The following is a 24,804-nucleotide window of genomic DNA, read 5'->3' on the forward strand; positions in this document are numbered from 1 at the left end:
AAAGAAGCCTTTGAACATTGGAGATATTGTTTCATTTCATCATATAAAAGTGTAGCCCAATACAAATAGACATTTCCATGGTGCATCCAATTGCGTGCGCTATATACCCTGATAATTCAGTAATATTTGCCAAGTAGTATGTCACAACAATGTGTATAAGTTTGGCTGTTCCCAATCGGCGGATCTTTCAACATCAGTGCCCTCGTGACTGCCCCACCACATCCGATTGCCCCGCGTTTTCATCTTTCTTTTGTATTTTCAATCTTCTGTAACACGTTCTTCCTTGTCTTATTACGATATTCATATCATATTGCTCCGATAACGCAGAATCAACCAACACCGTCTCCTCCCTATTGTTGATAAGACTTTGCCTATCTTTGATAAGATAATTCCCTATCTCGTACTATCGCCTATATCTAAAAAGGGAAGTACCCGCACGCACCCACAACAGGATCATTACTCATAAGAAAAAAAAAAACCCAATATTTAAACAAAATGATCCGTGCAAGAATCCTCACTTCAACCTCGTCTTGCTATTTTAGGTCAGTTTCCATTCGTCAACTCTCTGTGAAAACAATGTCCTCCACAATTTCTTTAAAAAACTCATCACTTCTTCAAACCCAGGCCCTTATTAATGGGGAGTTTGTCAATGGCTCAGTGGCTGCTGGTGAAACTACCTTCGAAGTGCAAAACCCTGCTACTAATGAACATCTCATATCAATAACCAACACCAACAATAAGGATTTCCAGACTGCAATCAATGCGGCCAGCGCTGCTTTCACCGGGTTCCGTAAAACCACGGCCCGTGCTAGATCAAACTTACTTTACAACCTTTACGAACTTGTCCTTGAGAATAAAGAAGATTTGGCAAAAATCATCACGTTGGAAAACGGGAAATCTTACACTGATAGTTTGGGAGAAGTGGCTTACGCTGCTTCTTTCTTGCAGTGGTTCGCTGAGGAAGCTCCTCGAGTGAATGGCGACATCATCCCTTCCGTCAACCCTGCTAACAGGGTCTTGACCATTAAACAACCTTTGGGTGTATGCGGGGTCTTAACTCCTTGGAACTTTCCTGCTGCCATGATCACTCGTAAATTAGGAGCTCTTTTAGCTGCCGGTAACACTGCCGTCATCAAACCTGCCGCCGAAACCCCATTGACCGCGTTGGCCATTGGTAAACTTGTCATCGATGCTGGGTTTCCTAAAGGGGTGGTCAATATTGTTCCAACTTCTCATAAAAACACTCCAGCCGCTGGAGAATTCATTTGTGAACACCCGGTAGTCAAGAAAGTTTCATTCACTGGTTCTACTGCGGTTGGCAAGCTTCTTGCTCGTCAATCTGCATCCACAATGAAGAAACTCTCATTTGAACTTGGGGGTAATGCTCCGTTCATTGTTTTCGACGATGCGGACCTCAAAAAAGCCATCCCTGGGGTGATTGCCTCGAAATTCCGTCAATCTGGTCAAACTTGCGTTTGTGCCAACCGTATTTTTGTCCATGAAGCTATTTACGACGAATTCGCTGCCAAACTTGTCGAAGAAGTATCGAAATTCAAACTTGGCCATGGGCTTGTTGAAGGAGTCACTCATGGTCCATTAATCCATGAAAGATCCCTTAATAAGATCAATTCTCTTGTCCATGATGCCAAGTCTAAAGATGCCAAAGTGTTGATTGGTGGCTCCCCAGCTACATCCCTTGGTCCATTTTTCTACCATCCAACGGTTCTTGGAGACGTCACTCCAAAAATGGATATCTTCAATGAAGAAATCTTTGGGCCGGTTGCATCACTTGTCAAATTCAAGACTGATGAGGAAGTTATCGCGTTAGCCAACGATACATCGGTTGGACTTGCCGGTTATTTCTACTCCGAAGATATCTCGCGTATTTTCAATGTCGCCGAGTCTTTAGAAGTGGGCATGGTTGGTGCTAACACTGGTGCCATCAGTGAAGCTAGTGTGCCTTTTGGAGGTATCAAGGAATCTGGGTTAGGTAGAGAGGGTAGTATGTATGGTATTCATGATTGGTTGAACATCAAAACTATTGTTATTGGTAATATTTGAAGTTTTCGTATAAGGTTTTGCTCTATTATTTTGCTGTCATTTCATATTCTTTTTTGTGTATTTATTTGCTTTTAAAACGAAGTTTATATGATTTAAAGTTTGATATTTTAGTGTGGTATGAAATGACGCTTATTATCTTTCAATAATAATAGCTTGTAAATGGGGCTGAAGATACAGAGTAGCTTCTGGTGTAACAATAATTTGAAATGCACCACTATTTAAAAGCTATTTGGATTCCATGTGCTGTTACAGGGTGAGAGCTGCGAAACCAAAAGCAAATATCCTCACACCACTAAGCACAACACCATATTACACAGTAATTACTACCTTCACACATATGATTTGCAAAAATTACGGCGATCTGTAACGGTTACTTTGCGACAATTCTTAATGAGATTCTAATATATATGGATATTTGATATCATTAATCAGGCTGGAACGTAAAACATGAAAACAAAATCTGGAAAGTTAAGAGAATAAAAAGAGGCACTAATTTAACAATAGGGAGAATAAGTTGAAACAAAATGGCCTTGGCTTATTATCTTCAATGACACCTGCCCGGAAATACTCATAGTCGTGAGTCCGCTCCGGTAGAAATTCCATATACCATCAACACGGGTTCTAGTCACAACAGCTAGGTTACCCGGATATGTGACGTAGTTTCATGCGGGTACCATCATTACGGTTTATTACGTTCAAATTTCCTTAAGAATAAAACAATCAGTTTTTTGAAAGAATAGTGACTTTTAACTAGTGTAATGACAATATATGATTTGAATGAGCTGCATTTACTTGCCATAGTACTATATGACGATTTTTTTCAAATATATTGCGCTCAAAATTGGTGTTCAACAGCGAGTTTGTAGAGCTAGATATTACCATGAGTAGTTAATCATCATTTCGCTTCAGGTCCTGTTAAGTTCTGGAAACTATGATATTTGTTTTGGCGAATAATTAGCCAGAGAACTTTCTATGACGGAACCTTTCGAAACTATGAAGGTACAGCGAATATCAAAAATGCATTTCTCCCACATCTTACAATTCATTATCCTTTCCTTAGTTGCTAAATCCCACCCACTTGGACCCTTAGAAATCTAAGATGGTTCAGTGGTCAATGATCAAGATAGTTTAGTGACCGATTATCAAGGTATTCTCACCAAAGGACTGTATGTTACTCCTATCTCAAAAGTACCTGCTCATCACGGACGTACCTTTTCCGAAGTTAGAGAAACTGTCAATAATTCTTCTTCAATCCACAAACCCCTGAGCCGTGCCTTCCAACCCACACAATTGCAATATTTGCAGTGCAATTATAATTATTCTTATTTTTTTTTGTTATTTTTATCTTTACTTGTCTCTTTTTTGCTTTTATAGAGCACTAATATAGAACATGACTTCAGTTAACTCTTTTCCAGTTTCAATTTTTTTTCTATTGGAGACTTTTCAGATTTTGCTCACTGTAACTGTTCACATATATTGTGTGGATCGAAACTGACTCTACTGGCTATGGTGATATTGAAAAACAAAAACAGTTATATGTTAAAGTACTTGATAATCATTGAATGATTAATAGTACTATCATTTGTTTGAAATTAATGGGCTATTCGTGGGGAAATATCATTTCATCAGCAGTAACACTGGCTCAAGATTTGTAGTATTACCTAATAGATCTAGTATATCATGATCATATATATTCTACCCAATGAGAAGGGATCGAGTTTTAACCAGAATATAAGTATATAATGAAAGATTAAACGCCTATTTTGCTTCCATGAGAAAGCTATATAAGTAAAAAAAAAGAAAAAAGGAACTGGTGCAGGTTGAAAGGGACAAGAGAAAATGATGTTGTCAAGAGATTGGAAAATTTTTATTCTCTTTTGCTGTTAGATTCTGTATTATCTAATTGAAAATGCAGAGAGTATCACTAAAACAATGGTTCCTTCAGTAATAACTTTCAAAAGTAGAAAAAATGGAAACAATAGACTTCAGAAATTTTGCTCAAAAGAGCCAAGCGTTCCTGCATGCCAACTTAACAACTAGATAGGGATACGCCATGCCTGTAATGGCGGTTGGTCGTCTTTATTCCTCTTTTTAATAATTGATTTATAATTTGCCCAATACACTTTCCAAATATTTTAGTGTGTATTTGAAGATAAAAATTCAGAAAACTACCTACGAACGCTGGGGGAGGGAGGTACGGTATTATATGCAGGATATATTGTAAATAATCCTATCCATGGTAGCACAACATATTTTTTTAAAAAAGTGGACCAATTGAACATAGTTAAAAAAAAAAAGTTTAGTTGATTATTCTAATCACTCAATATATAAATGATAGCAACATAGCTTCAATTTTTGCAATATTTCATATGTATTGGAAATACTATATGATTCTCATTTTAACTGCAAAGATGCGTCTATCCAAGATCTTACAAATCGCAGTTCTTTCTATGCTTACCCAATCCTACCCTCTTGGATCGTTGGAAGGCAAGGGAGATCAGGGAGATTTTGCCAAATGTGAAGACCAATTTTGTGATTCTCATATGCTGACTCATACATCAGCAAGAACCCGAATCACCAAACCAACAACTTCTAAATCTATAGCAGCGTATGCAACTTATAGTGCTCTGGAAACTCCTGTTATTACTGCAATTGGTCAAGAAGCCAATGCTCAAATGATTCTTGCTAAAAAGGCAAACGATGGAGAAGTCTGGAGAAACCCCATCCAGTATTCTAAATTAAGTTACAATGAAGAAAGTCCCGCAGCTACAATTTCTAGACAACATGCTTCTGATGGCTCAACTAGAACCGTTCTGGTTGATGAACTTGTCACAAATTCTAAAGTTGCTAGATCATTCATGCACGGTATTGAGTTTGTTGGCGAGTTAGCTGGTGCTGGGGCCGCCCTTGATGCTTTTATGGATGACTTTGACAACGGCTCTTCTACCTCCTCCTCCTCTTCCTCTTCCTCTTCTTCAGCATACACCTCCTCAAGCACTTGTTCTCCGACACTCAATACATTGTGTCCGGTTGGTGATGGCACTTATAGAGACAGTAGAGGTGACATCTACAATTCTGTTGGTGTGTTGATCAGCTCTGCCACTGTCACTGCTATTGCCACTGTCACTGTACTTAGGATTTCAACTGCTACTGCTTAAGTGGGCGTTCTCATTATTATCTTTGCGATGGAACATTTTTCTACAGAATCCCTTAATTTTTTTTTTTGCTTTCATAGATTACTTAATTAGAAAATAATGCATTTCTTATCCATTTTCAGTTCTATTTCCCCTCTCTTTCAATTATAAGCCACATTATTACAAATCTAATAATCATCGCATTACGTAATATTAACTTGATTTATATAAATCATACATAAGGAATAGGCGGTTTAGTTCCACTTTGAATAGATAATAAATATAGAAGTGTATTAATGAGATAAGTAATAACATCAGTAATAAGATAATTAATAAGATCGGGAATAAGATAGAATAAGATCGAGGATAAGATAAGAGATCAGGAAATAGATACAATTATAGAGAATAAGGTCGGGAATAAGATAAGAGGCTAGGATATAAATAGAAAAGATCTGGTAAGAAGTAATTGATTAGATAATGAATTAACGATACTGGTGGTATATGTCACACTTTATGTGATTTGTAGTAAATATTTTATCAGGAAACCGCGATTTGACAATTAATTCAATGTCGGCTCATAGCAACGGTGAAATCAGACCAAACAGAATTATTGATTATAAATAAATGGAATTGCCTTTAAATTCCTTTTGGTTACAATAAATCCAAACTTTCTGATGTCTTTTCTTCATTTGTAACAACCTTTAGCCTCTATCTGAATATTTTTAAATGGTCCCATCATCCAAACTGACAACGAATTTGGGTTCGGTTATCTCACTGTCCAAACAGTATTGTTCTAAAGCAAGTAAATCTATAACATGTGTCATGCAAGGTTTAGTTTTAATGCTAACTCAATTGATTAATTGCGTATGTTGAATAATAGTATCAGCCCACAAAGGGTACTATGAAGGAAACCGTAATAATATTTTCTTGTCGCTTTTTGTGAGAGAGATGGAGATGGATTCCGAAAGAAAAAGAATATACCAGTTGTTTGTAGTTGATGATTATCCAGCGATAGATCAAAAATTAAAATACAATTTGCATGCTGCAATGAAATATAAAATATGTTTATAAGAAAATAAAAAACATTTTTACAAAACAGATTAGCATGCTTATTTTTTCATCCCATTATTCTTCAAGCTTTTCATGCATCCCATCAAAAAACGTTCTAATCTTATCTTCAGTCACCACCTCTCCTTTTTCGGCGAACGGTTTGAGGAATTCCTTTAGTTTATTTTTGATCATTTCGTAAGCCTGTGCACCCTCAATCGCCTGTTCGCGGGGTAGCTGCTCCAATACTTTTGATCCTAGCTCAAAGATTGAGCTTCCTGATTCAGATTTCAAATCTTCATCTTCTGGAGGTTCGTAAATCGGTTCGTCATCCCATAAGCATTGGTGGTCCAACAAGAATTGCCGAATGGCGCCATAATCCAGCAATTTGCACTTCTCAACCAGCGGGGAATTTTTATCAATGAAGAGTTGCTTCAAAGAATCTTGATAATCATCTTTTAAGAAAATCAGGTATTCTAAATAGTTTTTTACTGTCGTAGCCTTGCCATCTTGTTCCAATTTGACCCTTTTCATCGGTGGCGATTCACTATCCAATGACACTTCGATTTTTTCAAGACGATCTTGTAGCGATGCAGCCGCTCCCACATGATATACTGGATCAAGACAAACTTGGTGTACTTTGAGCAATTTGTTGAAAAATGTCTTGTGTTGGTTGACACATCTCCAACAAATGAACCCTTCAAATTGCTCATAGTCAGGGAAGCCTTCCAACGGAAGTGGTCCTTCATCATCATCATTATCATCATTTTTATCCTGTTTGTCCAACCCTGGTTCAGTGCCAATAAACTCTTTGGTAATTTCTGAGTTATTGACCGCTTCATCTTCTGCTTCCGGTAAAATATCTAACACGTTAACACCATCTCCAAATTTCCGCCTGAACATGAATTTCTTGTCAACAGCGACACGTTTTCGTTCACGATCGACCATTCCCGGTTTCAAACCCAAAATACATTCTTCATGATACCATTCCTCATTACACGCACCGCCAAAGTTGCACTGCACCATATTCCCAGTTTCTACTGCGGGATTGTACTGTTTTCCGCACGAGCAAAACAACCCTTCGAAGTTCTGACTGTAAACATTGGAGGTCGAAGCAATGTCATCGGGGGCGATTTCTTTCCATACTTCTTTGAGAGTACTTCTGCGTGGGGCAGTTATCGCTGTCAAATCAACCACCAGTCCAGCAGCAGCAGCATTATCATTATCCAGTGTTCGATTAGTGGGTTTTTGAAGAGGGGCATACCGCAATTTGCAGCAACCGTTCGTGGGGATCCTGGTAGTCCCACAATCACAGGCAAAGTTTCTTTTGGTGAAGAGTTCGACAAGCTCATGATCGTGATGACACTGGATGCTGCAGCTATAACAAATTCCATTCATTTCCCGACTAGGGTTATTCCGATAGCAAGTGAGACATGCAAAAAGGATCTGGCGGATTGGACCGTATGTGTATGTGCAGACGTTCGGGTCGTAAGGCATGATTTCAGAAGCAGCTTTCTCTAGCAAGGTCTGGTGGTTGATGTAGTCCACCGCAGTGATATTTTCTTTACCATTAAAGCTTTTGGGAAACATTGTACAATTGAATCTTTTAACGCCTGCGATTCCTGGAAATCAAAAGGGAAATAGGGGAATACAAATAAATATTATGATGTATATAATCGCGATGGACCATCATCAGTTTTATAATTTTCACGCGTCTCGACAATCACGTGGAGGCAGAAGGAATTTATCTTGTAGCTGTGCTTGGTAGCAAGGAAGCGCAAGTGGTGGGAATATGACCTCTAGTAAGTAATCTGCAGCTAATGTTAGAAGGTAGATCTTGAGACTATATGATTCGGAGACCCTCGAAGCATTGTCGGAGTTGCGATTCCAAGTCAGTCCTCTTTCTCACCCCTCATTGACAAAGCTCTTGAGCACAAACCTATTTAGTTTTTATTGAATGTTGATGAAACCAGTGACAACCAGAGACCTTTATTGGAAATTGAAGTCTTTCCTCTAATTAAGATTATGGGAGATTTATGGGGTATCATTTGACAGTACGAGATATAGACATATCGGTTTCCAAACCTGTCTCTCCTGTGGAATTATTAGAAAATATCAATTGCTCAGCAATTGAATTCTTGAAGCTTCATGGTGAGAAAGATGATATTTTGGAGGTATATTTGCCAGTGTAAACGATATCTGTAGACATGATAAGTTTAGCCAAGGATTTCTCGCACTAAAGAATTGTTGTCATAACTCAAAGAGCAATTTCTCAATGATAGATACCCGAATTTGTCAGAATTCTACAGGTCTGAAAAGTACTTCAATATATATTAAGGCGAAACAAACGCACTCACGTAAAATAACAAACACTTTAGATAATAAAGTTAAATATAATGGTAGTAGTAATGACAAACAGTATGACGTCTGAAAGAGATGTTTTCGTTTCATTTATCATGTAAAGTTCATTTGCAATTTGTGTGAATACAAATAATTCATCTTCAAGTTCAATAGGACTTAGTATACTCCTCAGTATTTTATCGATTATTCTTGCTTACAATAGATATTGGTTTATTTTTATACAAGCTTTTCCTTCACTTGCTCTCTTTGTGTTTTTTGTTTATCAGCTGTATTAAATATCTCTGGAGTAGATTGATATTCAATTTGATAATGTTTTTCTATGTCACTTATACTCCCTGGATCAATAACATGCGTATCTGAACCACCGTCTAAAAGAAAATATTGATTAATGCCCCCGTTTTTCAACTGCATTCATTTCTTTTACATTCTTTGCTTTGTTATACTTCGGTTTTTTGTGCTTTCGATCATCTTTAATGAATGATGGTTTCCGAACATTTTCTTGTTTTTTATTATTTTTGTTATAATAACATTCTCTGGCAAAATGTCCATACTTGTTACAAGAATAACATTTAACTGATATTAGTTTTCGTTTCTTGTGTCCAATATTCTTTGATTTTGTATCCTTATTTATATTAAGAATCGAAGGTATTGTCTGAGGCACTTCATATTTCATTTTTAAATCATCTATTTCTTCAACTAGGTCATTAATGTTCTCTATCTTATGTCTCTTCATTTCGAATACGTAATATCTATTCTCTTTGATTTCACAAAGTTCTTCAATTAATTCTTTCATTGAAATTTCATGATAAAAATCTTCGAGATAAGTGACGTAATCAAGAATACAGTCTGCATATTTGAACATGGTTTCTCTTTGACACAATTATTAACCATTTTTTATAATCATGATCAATTTCCATAATTCCGCTTTCAGAATTATATTCTTCTTGGGATTCTCCATTTGCATCAATAAATCTTCTCAATTGATTAAACCGATTAGTTGACTGATCAAATGTCCCAGGTTCGGTGCCATGTTGAAGATCGCTCCTGGCTTCCTGGTCGCAAACATGACCTTTCGGTTGGGACGTATTGGTAATAATGTCACCATGTCGGTTATTGTAGTTGTTGGCAATTGACATGCTGAATAATCAATTCTTATTTTGACTACACGTTCAGGATGGGGGGCAGGATGGGTTGGTTTCTGTGTATTTCAAGCTGAGTGCCAGTGATCTTAGAATCGTCTTGTTCTCTCTTCTTCTTCTCACTCTAAGCTCCCCTCCTACCTAATGGTGTAAGGTACCCAATGGTACGATATTTATATTTATATAGACATCTAGCTATAACAATAGCTAGGTAGACTCAGGAAACTTATTTCCTTACTTATTTCCTTACTTATCATAGCAAGGATATAATACCTAGAAGGAAATCCGCACTACCGTTGTAATGCACTTAATAATCCTCTCTTTTCTTGTAAAAAGAGTTATCTTTTTATTTGGTGTAATAGTTCATCTTCTTCATCCATACTTATGGGTCTAACTCATACAATCGTCGATATTCATAAGCATTCAACTTCTATGACCATATGGGAACATTTTATAAGTATTCTTCATCTATGGATTATCTATAAAATATATCAACAGCTATTTACATTTTATCATAATATTATTTCTTGTAAGATATCAACATACTATTGTTCAGGGTATTTTTACTCATGCAGCTATCTATGGTGGAAGATTAGGATTTGTGTATTTTATTGATTTTACTGCTAGATAACTGTGGACTCAGTTATTTAATATTCCTTAATTCTGTTATCCAAGCCAATAAGGAAAAAATAATAATATAGCTACGGGTTTCGAAAACCATTTTAATCCAAAATTACAAAAAACTTCAAGATATTAAAATTGCTTTATATTTATATTGTTACGAAATATCAGCATAAAAAAAAAAAATGAGATGAATGACCACCGGGGTAAAGTAATAGAAGATTTAAGCATAAAATAATAAGGGAATAATTAGAAAAAGAAAAAATATAAATTCTAAATCAAAAAAAGTGGAGAATAATATATAAACACCACAAAATCTTAGACATTGTCAATAACAATACCTGGTTGGCCTGGAACAGCAGCTTCAATGGCCTTGACCTTTGGAAGCTCCACTTCTTCACCAGTAGCGAGATTCTTACCCTTGTCCTCACCATTGTTGAATGTGATAACATTAAGATCATTGACGGTGACCTTCGCGGTACAAATCTTCAAAATGTTCAAACAGGTCTTAACAATTTCCAATTCATCAAAAGTTAATTTTCTGTTGAAAACTATTTCAGGACTTTCCTTGGTCAATCTGGCCTTAATACCAGACACAAATGGCATGACCTTCTTCATGTCTTTGCCTTCAATCTTGGTCTTGACAACCTTGTTATCATCCAAAGTGTGGGCTTCGAATAATTCGCGAACAATGGTTAAGTATTTGTCTTGCCATTCTGGGAAGGTCAAAGCAATGTATAAGGTGATGTTAACTGACTTGTTAATGTCCAAGTTTTTAGCATTCTTCCCCTTTTTAGGTTTCAAAGCATTCAATTCAGTTTCTCTAATAGATCTAGCTAAGGAACGGATGTATTCCAAGGCATCAGAAAGAGCGATGTCGACTGGTTTGGTAGCTCTTGGGAAGGCAATCGAGTGAACGGTGAGATCCTTTTCACCTAAAATTTCATGAACAATGTATTCAGCAATATGTGGGGCAATTGGAGCCAACAACAAACTTTGAGCCTTAATGTAACGCAAAATCAAATCACGGTGAACGTTCTTAACACCACCACAAATATCAACATAATAATCTCTGGCACTTTGGAAATCGAACAAACCGGCTTTCAAAGCGAATTTGTAATTTGTTTCATCGTAATTCTTGTAACATTCTTCGATCAAAGCGTTCATTTCGTTTTCAAAAGCCAAGTCAAAAAAGTTCTCTTGGATTGGACCATTACGCAAATTGTCGACATTCTTGACAATATCTTCGGCCCATTCCTTGAGAGTGAATAAACGCAAAATGGCAGCAGAAGCATTTTGTTCATCAAAGTTGGCATCTTCAATAGAGTCACCAGAATCAGCCAAGGCAATTCTAGAAGCATCAGCACCATACTTATCGACAATTTGTTGCAAAGTGTAGAAGTTACCGGTAGACTTAGACATCTTGGCATTGTTCAACAATAAGTGACCGTTAGCTCTAACACCACCTGGCCAGAATTTCTTTGGGTAGATAGCAACGTTGGTGTAAATCCAGAAAGTCAAATGGTTTGGAATCAAATCCTTACCAGAAATAGATTCATCCAACGGGTAGAAGAATTCGAATTCTCTTCTCATGATTTGTAATTTCTTGAGTGGAATATCAGTTTCAATGTTTTCTTTTCTCAAGAAAATGTATTCCCAGACATCTTCGGTCATTTGCTCAGGCTTAATATTCAAAAGGCCTGGTTCCTTACCGTAAAAGTCAGAGTGCAACATGTGAGCCAAAGTGTAGAATGCTTGGTAAATAGTAGAGTCCGACAAAGATTCAATCAACAAGGATTCATCCCAAGGCAATCTAGTACCCAAACCATAAGATCTGGTCAAAGCCCAGTTCTTTAACCAATCCAAGACACCTTCGAAACCATGAGTGGTTTCAGCACTGAAGGTTCTCATACCGTGCAAAGCTTCCAAGGCTCTGGCTTTCCAGTTTTCTTCACCATAATCAACGTACCATTGATCTTCCAAAGAAACAATACATTCATCGTTACTTCTGGACATAACCAAACTTTCTGGTTCATTATAAACAAATGCTTCACCAGAAGCAATCAAGTCAGCCTTAACCTTTGGCTTGGCGGATTCAACTTTTTCACCAATGTAGCTACCGATGATCATCTTACCATTGAAATAACCTTCCTTGTAGGCGGCTTCCTTGGCCTTGGCCAATTGAACAGCATCCTTTGGAGATTGAATCTTCAATTGTTCAACAAGAGTCTTGGCGGTAAGATCACCATATTTTTCGGTGTTGATAACTGGAATAGCTTCAACATCAGCCCATGATTGATCAATCTTGTAATATTCGGATTTGTTGAACAAGTCCTTCATGGTGACATAATCATCTGGGGAGTCAGATGGGACACAAGTAACCACACCAGTACCCTTGTTTGGCAAAATAGTTTCCATTGGCAACACTCTCAATTCCTTGTGAATGGCTAATGGAGCATGAATCTTAGAACCAATCAAAGCCTTACCGTTGATAGACAAGACTGGAGTGTGGAAACCACGCTTAGGAGTCAATTTTTGGTAACACATGTTTTTGAAAGCTCTTTCAGTGGTGATGAAATATTCACCATTACCAGCGTCGAACAAACCATAATCAATCTTTGGAGAAACAAAACAACAAGTTTGACCGTACATAGTTTCTGGTCTTAAAGTGGCAGCAACAAGGAAAACCTTTTTACCAGCAACATCAAAGTTGTTTTCTTTAAAGACAGCGGAAACTTCGTCATTATACTCCATCAATTCAATCTTGATACCTGTATATTCTTGTGGACCAACACCTTCACCACTTTGTCTGTCGTGATCCATACAAGCTTGACCATCCTTTTCAGAGTAAATAGTGTATCTTTCCCCAAACTTGATCTTACCCAAATCTCTCATTTTGTTGATGGACCATCTGATAAAAGAATCATAGTATGGGTTGACGTCAGTGGTGATCATAGATCTTCTCCAATCAACTCTACCACCAAAGTTAACAACATCAGACTGAGTGTGTGGTGGGAAGTAGTATAACCAGTACATTGGATCGGCAAACTTATGAATTTCTTCCAAAGGAACATCTAATTGTTGAATGATTTGGAATTGGTATTTTTTCCCACCTTGCTTTTGAACTGCCTTGGCCTTCTTAGCCTTGAACTTGGAGACATCTTCGTTGGCTTTGGTAACTTCTTCCTTCTTTTCGGTTTGTGTTTCTGATTCTTGCTCTTCAAAGAATTTTTCAAAGTTTTGACCAAACATTTCAAGTTCTCTAGCAATCTTATCGGCAGCAGATTTAATTGGCATACCAGTACAGTGGAAACCCAATGGGAACAAAGCTCTTCTTGGAGTTGAGCCTTCCTTGTAGTTCATTCTTTGGAAACCAGTGGTGAATTCAGCCTTGGATAAAGTGAAACCGTGACCAAGATGTAAACGACCATTCATGTAAGGATAAGCCATAGAGGCAAAATACTTTGGGTTGGAGTCACGGAGAGTATCACCTTCGATTTCAGCTTCGTATTGTTCGATGGTTGGCGCATCGACTTCAAAGACCTTGTCTTCTTGCCATTTCTTTTGATACTTTTTTTCAATTTCGATTAAAGCATCTCTTTTGGAAGTGTTTTCAAGCACCAATGGCGTACCAGATGCTGGAGCAGCTGCAACCATTTTTGTGAAATGTTCTTTAGATTTTAGATTTGGTTGTAATGAGTAATTCTTGAAAATTGACTAATTTTTTTCGTTTTTCTTTTTTTTCCAATTGAAAAAAAAAAAAATGGTGAGCCCTAGCACCGCCGTCCGGCCGCACCGGGATGTGGTGCCAACTGACTCTTTTCATAAAAATTACAGAAATGATATAATTATCAAATATATTGTAGCTATGTTATATTACCAACAGCTCGAGGGAATTAATTATATATATATGTAAAAGAAAAAAAAAGTAAAAATAGGACACACGGACACGTTACACAAAAAACATGGATAAAAAAAAAAATTCAAAATCAGCTCAACAATAAGTAGGTAGCCAACATACTCACAACTTGAGCTTCTCTAAGCTGGAAATAGTATTCTCCAAAATATCAATATCAGCCTTGATGTTTTCAAATCTTTCTAATGTAGCAGCTTGAACATCTTGAGAGGCCTTGGCAGCAAAATCTTTAGCGTTGATCAACTTTTCTGTGTTTTCTTTGCTCTTCTTAGCCTTTTCCAACTTCTTAGAGATCTTGGTGATTTGCTCATCAATATCAATTTGACCCTTAACCAAGACATGGACATTAATGTTGGAGTTCACAGCACCGGCACCACATCCACTTGGAATTGCGTCACCACTTTTAAGAACTTCAACCTTGTTAACACCCTTGATCAATGAAACAATCAAATCTTGTTGAGATTGAGCAATTTCATAATCTTCGGTTGTCAAAGCTTCAATGTAAACTTGACCGTTCTTAATAATGTCGTATTGGGCCAACAAGGAACGGATAGATTTGGTGATGTCCAAAATCAATTCGTATTGGGAATCGGCAGTTGGGAACTTGAAGTATTCTTGGAACTCTGGGTAAGCAGCAATAACAATGGATTCAGTAGTGTCGTTAGGACGCTTTGGTAATCTTTGCCATAATTCCTCAGTGACGTATGGCATGAATGGGTGAATCATCTTAAGAGCAGCTTCGATACAAGTATAAAGGGTGTTCTTGGCAGATTTTTGTTGTTCTGGAGTACCTTCGAGAATCAAATACTTAGAGTTTTCAATGTACACATCACACAATTCATTCAACCAGTAGTTGTAAACGGTGTTAGTGGCAACCATGAATTCACGGCCTTCAAAAGAGTTGTTGATCGTTTCAGCAGCGGTGTTCATCTTGTTGAGGATCCATTTTTCAACCAAGGATTCTTGACCAGTTGGCTTTTCAGAAGCGTTTGGAACAAAATCATCGCCTAATCTCATCAAAGCAAATTTGGTGGCTTGATACATCTTGTTACAGAACTTTCTGTAACCTTCAACTCTAAGAATGTTCAAGTTGATGTCTCTACCACCAGTGGTGTAAGCACATAAAGCAAATCTCAAAGCATCGGCACCACATTGAGCAATACCCATTGGATAAGATTCCTTTTGACCAGCTTTTGCCTTTTCAATTTCTCTTGGATCCAAGTTACCCTTGGCTAATTTAGAGTGCAAACCTTCCAAGGAAATACCGGTAATGACATCCAATGGATCAACAACATTACCGAGGGACTTAGACATTTTTCTACCTTGAGCATCACGGACCAATGGATGGCAGTAAACTTCAGAGAATGGGGACTTACCAGTCAATTCAGTACCCAACAAAACCATTCTGATGACCCAGTTGAAAATAATATCCCAACCAGTTTCCAATAACGTAGTTGGGTAGAATTTTTCAAAGTCAGAAGTCTTGTTTGGCCAGCCCAAAGTAGCAAATGGCCACAAACCAGAGGAAAACCAGGTATCCAAGACATCTTCATCTTGTTCAAGGGTGAAATTTTTACCAGCAAATTTCTTGGAAGCGATTTCCTTAGCTTCTTCAACGTCTCTGGCAACAATCCAATATTCACCATCGCCACTTTCATGGAATTCACCTTCAATGTTAACAAACCAGGCTGGGACTCTGTGACCCCACCACAATTGTCTGGAAACGCACCAATCTCTAAGAGATTTAGTCCAGTTAAGATATTCAGCTTCAGAGGATTTAGGACTAATTTTAAGCTGACCATCTTCGAGAACCTTCAAACCGAGTTTACCCAACTCACTTTGACGGACCCACCATTGTGGCTTAAGGTATGGTTCAATCATGTCACCAGTTCTAGTACATTTTGGAATAACCATCTTGTTGTCCTTTTGTTCAACAAAGAGACCCTTTTCTTTCAAGGATTCAATAACCTTCTTTCTAGCGTCAAATCTCTTCATACCGGCCCATTCACCACAGTTGTCATTCAATTTACCATCTTCAGTGTAAATGTTAATGAATTCCAAGTTATTTCTCTTACCGGTGTTGTAATCGTTTTCGTCATGGGCTGGGGTAATCTTGACAGCACCGGTACCGAATTCCATTTCGACGGTTTCAGCATCGGTGATAATTGGCAATCTTCTGTCCAAGAATGGATGCAAAACATACTTACCGTGCAAGTGCTTGTATCTTTCATCATTTGGATGAACAGCCACAGCAGTATCACCGAAAATGGTTTCAGGTCTGGTGGTAGCAACAACAATAGCGTCATCAGTACCTTCAATTGGGTAGGAAAAGGAGGTAATAACACCAACTTCAACTTTTTCATCGTAACCTGGAACCTTGATAAGAGTTCTACCTTCGTATTCCACACTTTCAATTTCAGAGTTGGAAGTGGCGGATCTTAATTGAACACACCAGTTAACCAATTTATTTTCACGGTAAATGTAACCACTCTTGTGCAATCTGACAAAAGCTTCAATCACAGCCTTGGACAATTCAGGAGATAAAGTGAATGCTTCTCTGGACCAATCATAAGAGGCACCAAGAGAACTGAATTGGGACTTGATCTTTTGATGGTAGACTTCTTTCCATTCCCAGACTTTTTCAAGGAACTTTTCTCTTCCCAAATCTTGTCTGGTGACCTTTTCAGTAGCCCACAAGTTTTTTTCAACAACAGACTGGGTAGAAATACCGGCGTGATCGAAACCTGGGACATACAAAACAGTCTTACCCTTCATTCTGTTGTATCTGACCAAAGAATCTTGAATGGCAACAGTCAAGGCATGTCCAATATGCAAGGCACCAGTGACATTTGGTGGCGGGGATGGGATGACAAAACTACCCTTTGGTGAAGTATTTCCATCAGCATCCAATTTTGGCTCGAAGAAACCTTTCTTAACCCACCATTGATACCAAGAACTTTCGGTGTTCTTTGGGTTGTAGGACTTGAAGGCTGGGTCGTCAAAACTGACCAAAACCTTCTTTTCCCCTGGAACGGTTGGATCAACCCATTCAGGAATAACTTCCTTTTCAGCCTTGACCTTTGGCTTCTTTGGTTCTTTGGCCTTACTGTTTTGTTCTTGTTGTTGTTTCTTTGCTTGTTTGGCTTGGAATTTAGCCAACTTTTCAGCCTTCTTTCTTTCCTTTTCCAATTCTTTGGCAGTTTTTGGTTTCTTCACCTCACCCTCAGCCGCGGCTGGAGGGGTAATAGTAGCAGGTTTTTCAGACATAATTGTTGAACAACTAGAAAATGGATTTACCTTTCAGGAACTGTTAGTATAAAGAATCTTATAAATTGAATAAATCGCGGTGATCGTTCAAAAAAGAAAGATAGGAAACAAAAAGAAAAGAAATTCCAAAAAAAATAAGATAATGGCATTAAAAGCTAAACAGGAAAATATGAAATTGAGAAAAATAAACTAAAATTGAGCATACTCTTGAGATATTATAAGAAGATCTGAAACCAAGTGAATAACTACTGTGATATGACGTTCTTGTAATGAGATTGATTCTATTCAACATCAACCAAATAAACCAGATCTCACAAAATCTCGCAATTTCTCTTTTTGGAAGGGGTGAGATGGGTGGAAAACTAAAGCTAATTACCTTTGTTCTATTTATTCTCCTGGGAAAAGTTCTGGTTGGCTTTTGGTTCTTTGTGAGAGGGAAGCTTTCGCACCACCACTTAATATCTGGAAATTATGACTGAAATTTTTTCAGCTCTCAAATGCGTGTGTCATACTATGAATGCATAATAGTGCATAAATGCCTGGGTAACTTTTTTTTTTTTTTTCCTTTTTTCACTTTACGCGTTTTTATATATTATATTATTTTATCCCTTTTCCTTTATTTACATTCATCATTTACCTAAATAACTCGGACCACAATAGTTGCTACTTTATTATTTTGCTATTTTCATATCCTGCTGATTATTTTGCTATTACAAGTCTATTAAATCTACAACAAACACCACTATTTTGCTATATACTAAAAGCTTTTTCCCTTTTTGTACGCGTCTGGCCTTTATCAAAAAAAAAAATAATATATTCTCCTAATGTTCTACAACCAAACTCTCTTATCTAATGAGGGTCCATTGGCAACCGTATGGCTTGCTGCAAATTTGGATAAAAAATTGTCAAAGAATCAATTGATCCATACAAATATTGTCAAAAGTGCTAAGGCTATTATAAATAGCGAAAATCCCTCCACCTTTAATGTGGAAATATCAGATAACGGTTCGTCACAATCACAGAATTCAAAAAGCCTTGGCCATCTTGTGGCATCTCAGCCAATTGCTCTTCGATTGTCTGGTCAATTACTTTATGGGGTGGTGAAAATTTATTCTAGAAAAGAGAAATATCTATTAGATGATGTCAGTAACGTGCTAGCCAAATTGAAATCGATTTTCAAATCCAATAATGTGCGATCAATTATCTTGCCAGCCAGTAAAACTATGGCAAATGTCAATAGATTGGTCTTAGCAGATACTATCACTGAGTCCAATATCGGCCCCCAATTGCTTCAACAAAACCCACTTTCTCTTGATTTGGATGATGAAATTCAGGCCGCAACCAGATCCGACCGTAGTATTGCCGAATCTTCTCAAATAATGGCCAGAGAGGTTGCCGATAACACAGATTATCATATGGGTCTTGCATTTGATGACTCGATTGAACAAGGTAGAAATGCCAGTAGAATGTTCAGTGATACGACCATGGGATTTGGTGATATCACGGGGATTAATAAATCAAGAAGAACCGGAAATGTGACAGACGATGACAATGATGATTTTATGACCTCAAAGAGAGGTGGTGATTTGGCTGGTGATGATCTTGCCACTGCCGATCCAGATGAAGATCTAGTTTTAGACTTTGGTAATGATGCTGATATCAATGATGATGTCAATGATGGTTATTTTGATAACGATATGCCTCCTGACGCACCAGGGCAATTCTCTGATGTTGAAGAATTGTACATTGATGAGAATCAGCAAGATAATAAGGATAACGGAGCTGTGCAGAACAATTCCACTCTACCCTTAGATTTTGCCGAGCAAACTGTTGAGCAAGGTAGAGATGCTGCTGTTACTACTTTGAATGAACTTACATTTGGTGCTGATACCTTACTAAAACAGGCTGATATTGCAGGCGACAATCCAGTTAATGTAGAAAATATCTTTGACTCTGAACCACTTGAAACTGTTGAACAACAAAAATTTGAGGAAGTGAACACAGAGGAAGGGGACACAGAACAACAAACCAAGAAAAAACAAAGAGCTAAAACATCAAGATCAAAAACTAGAAGGGAAGTCCGTAAAAGGCTAGTCATAGATAATGAGGCATCCTTCAGTGATGAAACATTTAGACGTCTAGAGCCTACCCCATTGAATGCTGAATACCAGGAAGCAAAGAAAAAATTGGAGAAGATGACTGGAAAGTTGTTAGCTCAAAAAAGATTATTTTATTTGAAGAAAGATTCCAATCCTGGAAATTTGTTCATTAATTTTCACAAATTCAAGAATTTATGGGACTACAAGAATTCAAAAATTGTTGATGATGGTGAACGTAATAAGAGACGGAAAGTTAGTGAACAGGAAATTGCGGAAGACGAAGAATACTTTGATGTTGGAGGTTTCGATATACCTCCTTCACCAATTTTGGAATTTGATAACGTTACTACTGATAAGGCTATTATGGATGAAGTGATTGAAAAAAAAGAGCATGCCGATGGAGAACCTGCTTCTCCAATAAGGGAAGCACCGGATGTTGATATGGGGTTTGATTTTGATTTAGATTACGGAGATCATTTCAATCCAGACGATAGCCATAGTGATAAAGAAAATCACGATTATGATGAAATCAGTCACGATAGAGAACCCAGTTCGGAATCATTTATACAAAAGATGTCTAGTAATGAGTTCGCGTCTTCTATGGCTGAATCAAGTAGATATCATCAAAGTATTGATGAGGATAATCAGTCCCAAGGAAGCAGAGGGAAAAAGAGAGATTTTGAAGCTTTCTCTCAGATCGAGAGCCATTATGACGATGAGAATGAAGGTAACGGAAACTCCATTTCTAGATCTACCCTTCAAATTGCCTCCATATTGAGAGACGATTTCCTTGAGGATAAGAATGCGACTATTACTTTGGATCAAGTAATTGAGAAGGACTCAGCTGGTGGTAGATTTGGTGGGAAGTCATTGAGTAATAATCCTAGAAAGGAAAGAGTTAGATGCTTCTTTGAATTGTTGGTTTTGGCCACCGGTGATGCTATCAGTTTGAAGCAAAAAACCACTCCTTTCGGTGAAATCAGCATAAACTATAAGGATGCTTTGTTTGAAAGATTCTAACTGTCTACACAATCCTTGTGTTTTTCTATGATTTTTTAATGTAATATATTTTGTAACTTCGATCTTTGTTAATAAAGAGGCATTAATGTAGCATTTATGATCCCCAAGTAAGGTATTTTCAAATGGAAATAAGCTTTTTCATCTTAGGAAATCTCAATGTTAGTAGTTTACAAACAATAACCAGTGTAAGAAAGAACGAGCATAATGAAACATACAAGATAAGCATCAAAAGAAAATGAAAAGGAAGGAGAATTAGTAAAACGTCTTTCGTTATTGTACATGCGAGGCACGACGCCCGTATTTCACGTGACCGAGAATTTCTTTAAATTAAGCAAACTGATCTGATGTACGTTTTATCATACAAACGTTGCCTGGAAACTTAAAAGTAAGCTCTAAAAAGCAGTCATTACCGTAACATAGCACAATGTTGGGTATTCCTAGAGAAGGAGGCAGGAACAGGACCAGGACGCTCTCTGTGGTCCAGTTTTCGGACTTGGAAAAGTCGAAGATGGAATCATCGATTGAACAATTGGATGCCTTGATCAAACAAGTTAAAAGAAGCTGGAAAATCCTGACCCAAGAGAATTCCAATCCTTTGGAGATTGCCTTGCCCTTGCTTGATAACACCTCTGTTGGTATGGCATATAAGCTCCCAGACTTTTTAAAACTCACAGGGAAAATATCTCAATCTTTACAAGTGGCTGTCAATGAACATTACCAAGCCTTCAATAATAGTGTGGGATCTTACGACACCATTTGTCGTTCGATTGACGAATCACAGCAGACCGTGAAAACTGTGAAGTCGACATTAAAGCAGATCAGTTCTGATATATCTTCGAAAAATCAATTTTTGAGTGAACTTAACGAGAGATCAAAACAGTACGGTGATATGATGGAGATCTTGGATGTGATTGAAGATTTCAAGAAATTGCCTAATCAAGTAGACAATTTATTTGCTGATAAAAAGTTTGGTTTGATCCAAGAGATTTTATCCAATGCCGAATCGGATGCTGAAAAGTATAAGCTTTGGAGGATTCCTGCATTAAACAATATCAAAAACTATCTTTCTACCGCCAAGAAAAATTTATTCGATATCATTCTTGAAGAATTGAATTCCACAATCTATTTGAAGTCTAGATCCTCTTCTTTGCTTTCATTGGTTCTCAACAACGATAATTCATCATCTAATATTTCAAACTTAGAAGAATTCTCTAACTTAGAATTGTATATCAACAATATCGTCAATATTGATGTTCTTGAGAAATCTTCATTAATCCAGACGAAGTTGAACAATTTCTTGAAAGAGATTGACAGAAAAAATGGCGTTAAAGTCATTCACCGTCAATCGGATTTTGAGAATGATCCTTACAGTTATCTTCACTTTTTGTTGGCCACGCTAACCAAATTGAATCAATTACCAAAAGCATTGGAAATGATTGCTCAGAGGCACCCGAGTGAGCTACACAAGGTTGTCAATGATACTGCAGATGAAATCAAACTCAAACATCCAAACCTCGTAACTTCGTCTCTGAAAAATGGAAAACACAGAGGCAAAGGTAATAATACACCTAAAAGCAAACCTGGAAAAAAGGAGAATGATATTGATATGAAGAAAAGTGATGAAAACCTATCTCTAACAGACTTTGGTTTAGCCATTGGTGACTTGAATAATATTGTTTTACAGGATTTTTTTTGGCAAATATTTACGAAATTTCTACTTGTGTTACAATCTCATAGAGTGGTTTTTGAACTTGCCAAAAAACTTTCAGGCTTGCCAGAGGAACAATTCATTTCCAACTTGAATTCTTATAATTTTGTGGAAATTTGGAAAAATATGTCAAGTGAAACCAGATCATTGATGTATTCCTATCTTAGTAGTGATGCAGTGGTCTTCAATGACTCTAAAAATAATATCTTATCTACTAGCTCTAAGAGTTTCAGTACCCCAGCCACACAAATCTCTGAAAACTGGAATCTTATTAATTTATTTGATTCAACTAAAAAAAAACAAAATAGCTTGAGATCAGCAACCGTGTTCCAGTTTGATGAAGAAGAGTACCAAGAGAATGAACGGGGTGAAAGTAGGTCTCTAAATGATATTCACTCTGAAGAATTGAAAACCTTTTTGAAAGAAGTATTTCCAGGGTTCAAAATCAATGAAACCTTGTCGAGAACTTTAATCAACGATACATCTTCGCCATACTTGGAAAATGAAGAACTCATTCAACGGGAAACTTTGGTGCCAGGCAATGTTTTCAATATGAGAGTTATTTTAGACTCCTTTTTAATTTTTATCCAGGGTTCCAAATCTGTTTTCCCAAAGAAAGCTGGGAATTCAAGCCCTGATTCTAGCGAACCATTTAATTTCTTCATCGATTTTATGAAAAAAACCTTTTTACCACAGTTGGATGATACATTAGAGTACATGTATAATAATACGGTCAATGTTAACCCTTTCGATATCATATCCATCTCAAATTATAAATCGTCAGGTGGCTCGTTGGTCAATGTCAATGCTGGCTCTGACACCATCAGTGATATTCAAGTTTTCAAATCTAGTATTGATTTCTACAACTTGTTCACTAAAGTTTGTGAGACCTTGAATACTTCAATTAAATTTAGAGAGGAATATTCATCATTGACAGTCCAGCTATTAGTGAAATTCTATAATAAATATGATGAATTATATACCACGTTATTGCCAAATATTGATCAGCCAGTCACAAACTCTCAAAACAATTTCAAACAATTAAATAGATGGTTGAAATCTCCTGAATTAGCCCATATATCTTTGCAAATCATCAACACGAAAACTAAATCCGAAAAACGTTTGCTTTCAACGGAAACTGGAATGCTTTTGGCCAATGGCTCCACTTTGTTGAAAAGCATTGATAAGACACAAATTCTTCATCCAAAGAATTTTAACTCGTTGACTCATCTTTTGGGTACTGTTGATTGGATCTTAAAGTGGTTGCCAGAAATGAGAAGAGTAGTTGCCGGTGAAAATAACTATGATGGCGTTAATATAGATCAGTTACGATCCCATTGGGAATTGGGGGAATCTAATCCAACTAGTTTGTCTAATATGAAAAAAGTTCAACTCACCTTTGAAAAAGATACACCTTTGTTGAACCAATTTGATGGGGTTCTAAAAGATTTTGAACAATTACTTTCAAATACCTTACTTGCTATTAGATATGATATCAGATTAAGGTTGATTTATTATATTACTGCGACGATTGAAAATAACTCCTGGAATCCAAATTCTGATATCAATGCCATCTGTCAAGAAATCAAAGAATTATGCAACTTGGTTCAACTTTATAAATCCAAATTATTTATCCATTTGCAGCCAGAATTGGGGGAGAAGATTCTTTATGGTATTCCAAACTTAATTGATAAATTGTTCATTACTGGTGCCGAATTGATTCCAGTATTAAACCAAAATGGTATCAGAAAGTTGTATTTGAACATTATCACTATTCAGCAATCCCTCAGAGCAATTATGAAATTGCCAGAAGATGTTGACTTTACCCATTCTTTGGCGTATTTTGATTTGTACAAAAAGGGGGTTGAAAAGATCATTGATCAAAATAGACAAAAAAAATCATTGTTCAACTTGAAGGAAAATAAGAATATGATCAGATTGATTTTCAGTCAAGAGCTCAAGGATCACGAAAGTCAAAGTGGTCCTCCATTGATTATTAACAAGAAATATCATGACGCAATCAAAGAACTTGAAAGAGTGCATGCAGCTAGTGGTTAGAGGCTTCAATAAACTAATAAATGTTTTTCTTATTATCCTTTTTTTAAATCTTTATAAGCTTCACACGTTCACAGGCATTGATATGGCATAATGTAAACCCACAAATATTCCAGTTTGTTTCATTATTATTTGATTGTTTGTTAAAATTCCCAACCCCTAAAAGAATTCAAGACATTCTTGATAGCACACAATTAACATAAAAGATACCGATGGGAGAGATATGATCAGATCAAGCTCTCTCTCTACAGTGTTTGATGATATATGTAAACGCCAAACTGGATCACACGTGATATATGATCAGAGTCACCCGGCACGGAAACACGATTTTTTTTTTTTTTTTTTAAAAAAAGGAAACTCACAAAAACACTGGAAT

At 37.0% G+C, this 24,804-nt stretch overlaps 9 protein-coding genes across 9 annotated transcripts; 4 read left to right on the forward strand and 5 right to left on the reverse strand. All coding sequences in view use genetic code 12, as the record gives it.

Moving 5' to 3' along the window:
- Positions 1-495: 495 nt before the first annotated feature.
- UGA2 (succinate-semialdehyde dehydrogenase (NAD(P)(+))) lies at positions 496-2,061 on the forward strand (the record flags this gene model as incomplete). The annotated part of the gene is made up of 1 exon (XM_064994638.1): positions 496-2,061. The coding sequence occupies one exon, from the start codon at positions 496-498 to the stop codon at positions 2,059-2,061; it is 1,566 nt and encodes a 521-aa protein (XP_064850710.1).
- Positions 2,062-4,448: 2,387 nt separating this feature from the next.
- Positions 4,449-5,219, forward strand: DASC09_010360 (uncharacterized protein; the record flags this gene model as incomplete). Its single annotated transcript, XM_064994639.1, has 1 exon — positions 4,449-5,219. The coding sequence occupies one exon, from the start codon at positions 4,449-4,451 to the stop codon at positions 5,217-5,219; it is 771 nt and encodes a 256-aa protein (XP_064850711.1).
- A 1,101-nt stretch (positions 5,220-6,320) lies between these two features.
- Positions 6,321-7,832, reverse strand: DASC09_010370 (uncharacterized protein; the record flags this gene model as incomplete). The annotated part of the gene is made up of 1 exon (XM_064994640.1): positions 6,321-7,832. One exon carries the CDS (start codon positions 7,830-7,832, stop codon positions 6,321-6,323), a length of 1,512 nt encoding a protein of 503 aa, XP_064850712.1.
- A 1,156-nt stretch (positions 7,833-8,988) lies between these two features.
- DASC09_010380 (uncharacterized protein) lies at positions 8,989-9,465 on the reverse strand (the record flags this gene model as incomplete). Its single annotated transcript, XM_064994641.1, has 1 exon — positions 8,989-9,465. The coding sequence occupies one exon, from the start codon at positions 9,463-9,465 to the stop codon at positions 8,989-8,991; it is 477 nt and encodes a 158-aa protein (XP_064850713.1).
- Positions 9,437-9,739, reverse strand: DASC09_010390 (uncharacterized protein; the record flags this gene model as incomplete). Its single annotated transcript, XM_064994642.1, has 1 exon — positions 9,437-9,739. One exon carries the CDS (start codon positions 9,737-9,739, stop codon positions 9,437-9,439), a length of 303 nt encoding a protein of 100 aa, XP_064850714.1.
- A 942-nt stretch (positions 9,740-10,681) lies between these two features.
- CDC60 (leucine--tRNA ligase CDC60) lies at positions 10,682-14,020 on the reverse strand (the record flags this gene model as incomplete). Its single annotated transcript, XM_064994643.1, has 1 exon — positions 10,682-14,020. One exon carries the CDS (start codon positions 14,018-14,020, stop codon positions 10,682-10,684), a length of 3,339 nt encoding a protein of 1,112 aa, XP_064850715.1.
- Positions 14,021-14,384: 364 nt separating this feature from the next.
- VAS1 (valine--tRNA ligase) lies at positions 14,385-17,838 on the reverse strand (the record flags this gene model as incomplete). Its single annotated transcript, XM_064994644.1, has 2 exons — positions 14,385-17,576; positions 17,752-17,838. 2 exons carry the CDS (start codon positions 17,836-17,838, stop codon positions 14,385-14,387), a joined length of 3,279 nt encoding a protein of 1,092 aa, XP_064850716.1.
- Positions 17,839-18,370: 532 nt separating this feature from the next.
- On the forward strand, positions 18,371-20,665 carry MCD1 (kleisin alpha; the record flags this gene model as incomplete). The annotated part of the gene is made up of 1 exon (XM_064994645.1): positions 18,371-20,665. The coding sequence occupies one exon, from the start codon at positions 18,371-18,373 to the stop codon at positions 20,663-20,665; it is 2,295 nt and encodes a 764-aa protein (XP_064850717.1).
- Positions 20,666-21,089: 424 nt separating this feature from the next.
- Positions 21,090-24,431, forward strand: SEC8 (exocyst subunit SEC8; the record flags this gene model as incomplete). The annotated part of the gene is made up of 1 exon (XM_064994646.1): positions 21,090-24,431. The coding sequence occupies one exon, from the start codon at positions 21,090-21,092 to the stop codon at positions 24,429-24,431; it is 3,342 nt and encodes a 1,113-aa protein (XP_064850718.1).
- Between the last annotated feature and the right edge of the window lie 373 nt (positions 24,432-24,804).

Source organism: Saccharomycopsis crataegensis, assembly GCF_037102585.1.
Source record: "Saccharomycopsis crataegensis DNA, jcf7180000000073, whole genome shotgun sequence".
Taxonomy (NCBI): domain Eukaryota; kingdom Fungi; phylum Ascomycota; class Saccharomycetes; order Ascoideales; family Saccharomycopsidaceae; genus Saccharomycopsis; species Saccharomycopsis crataegensis.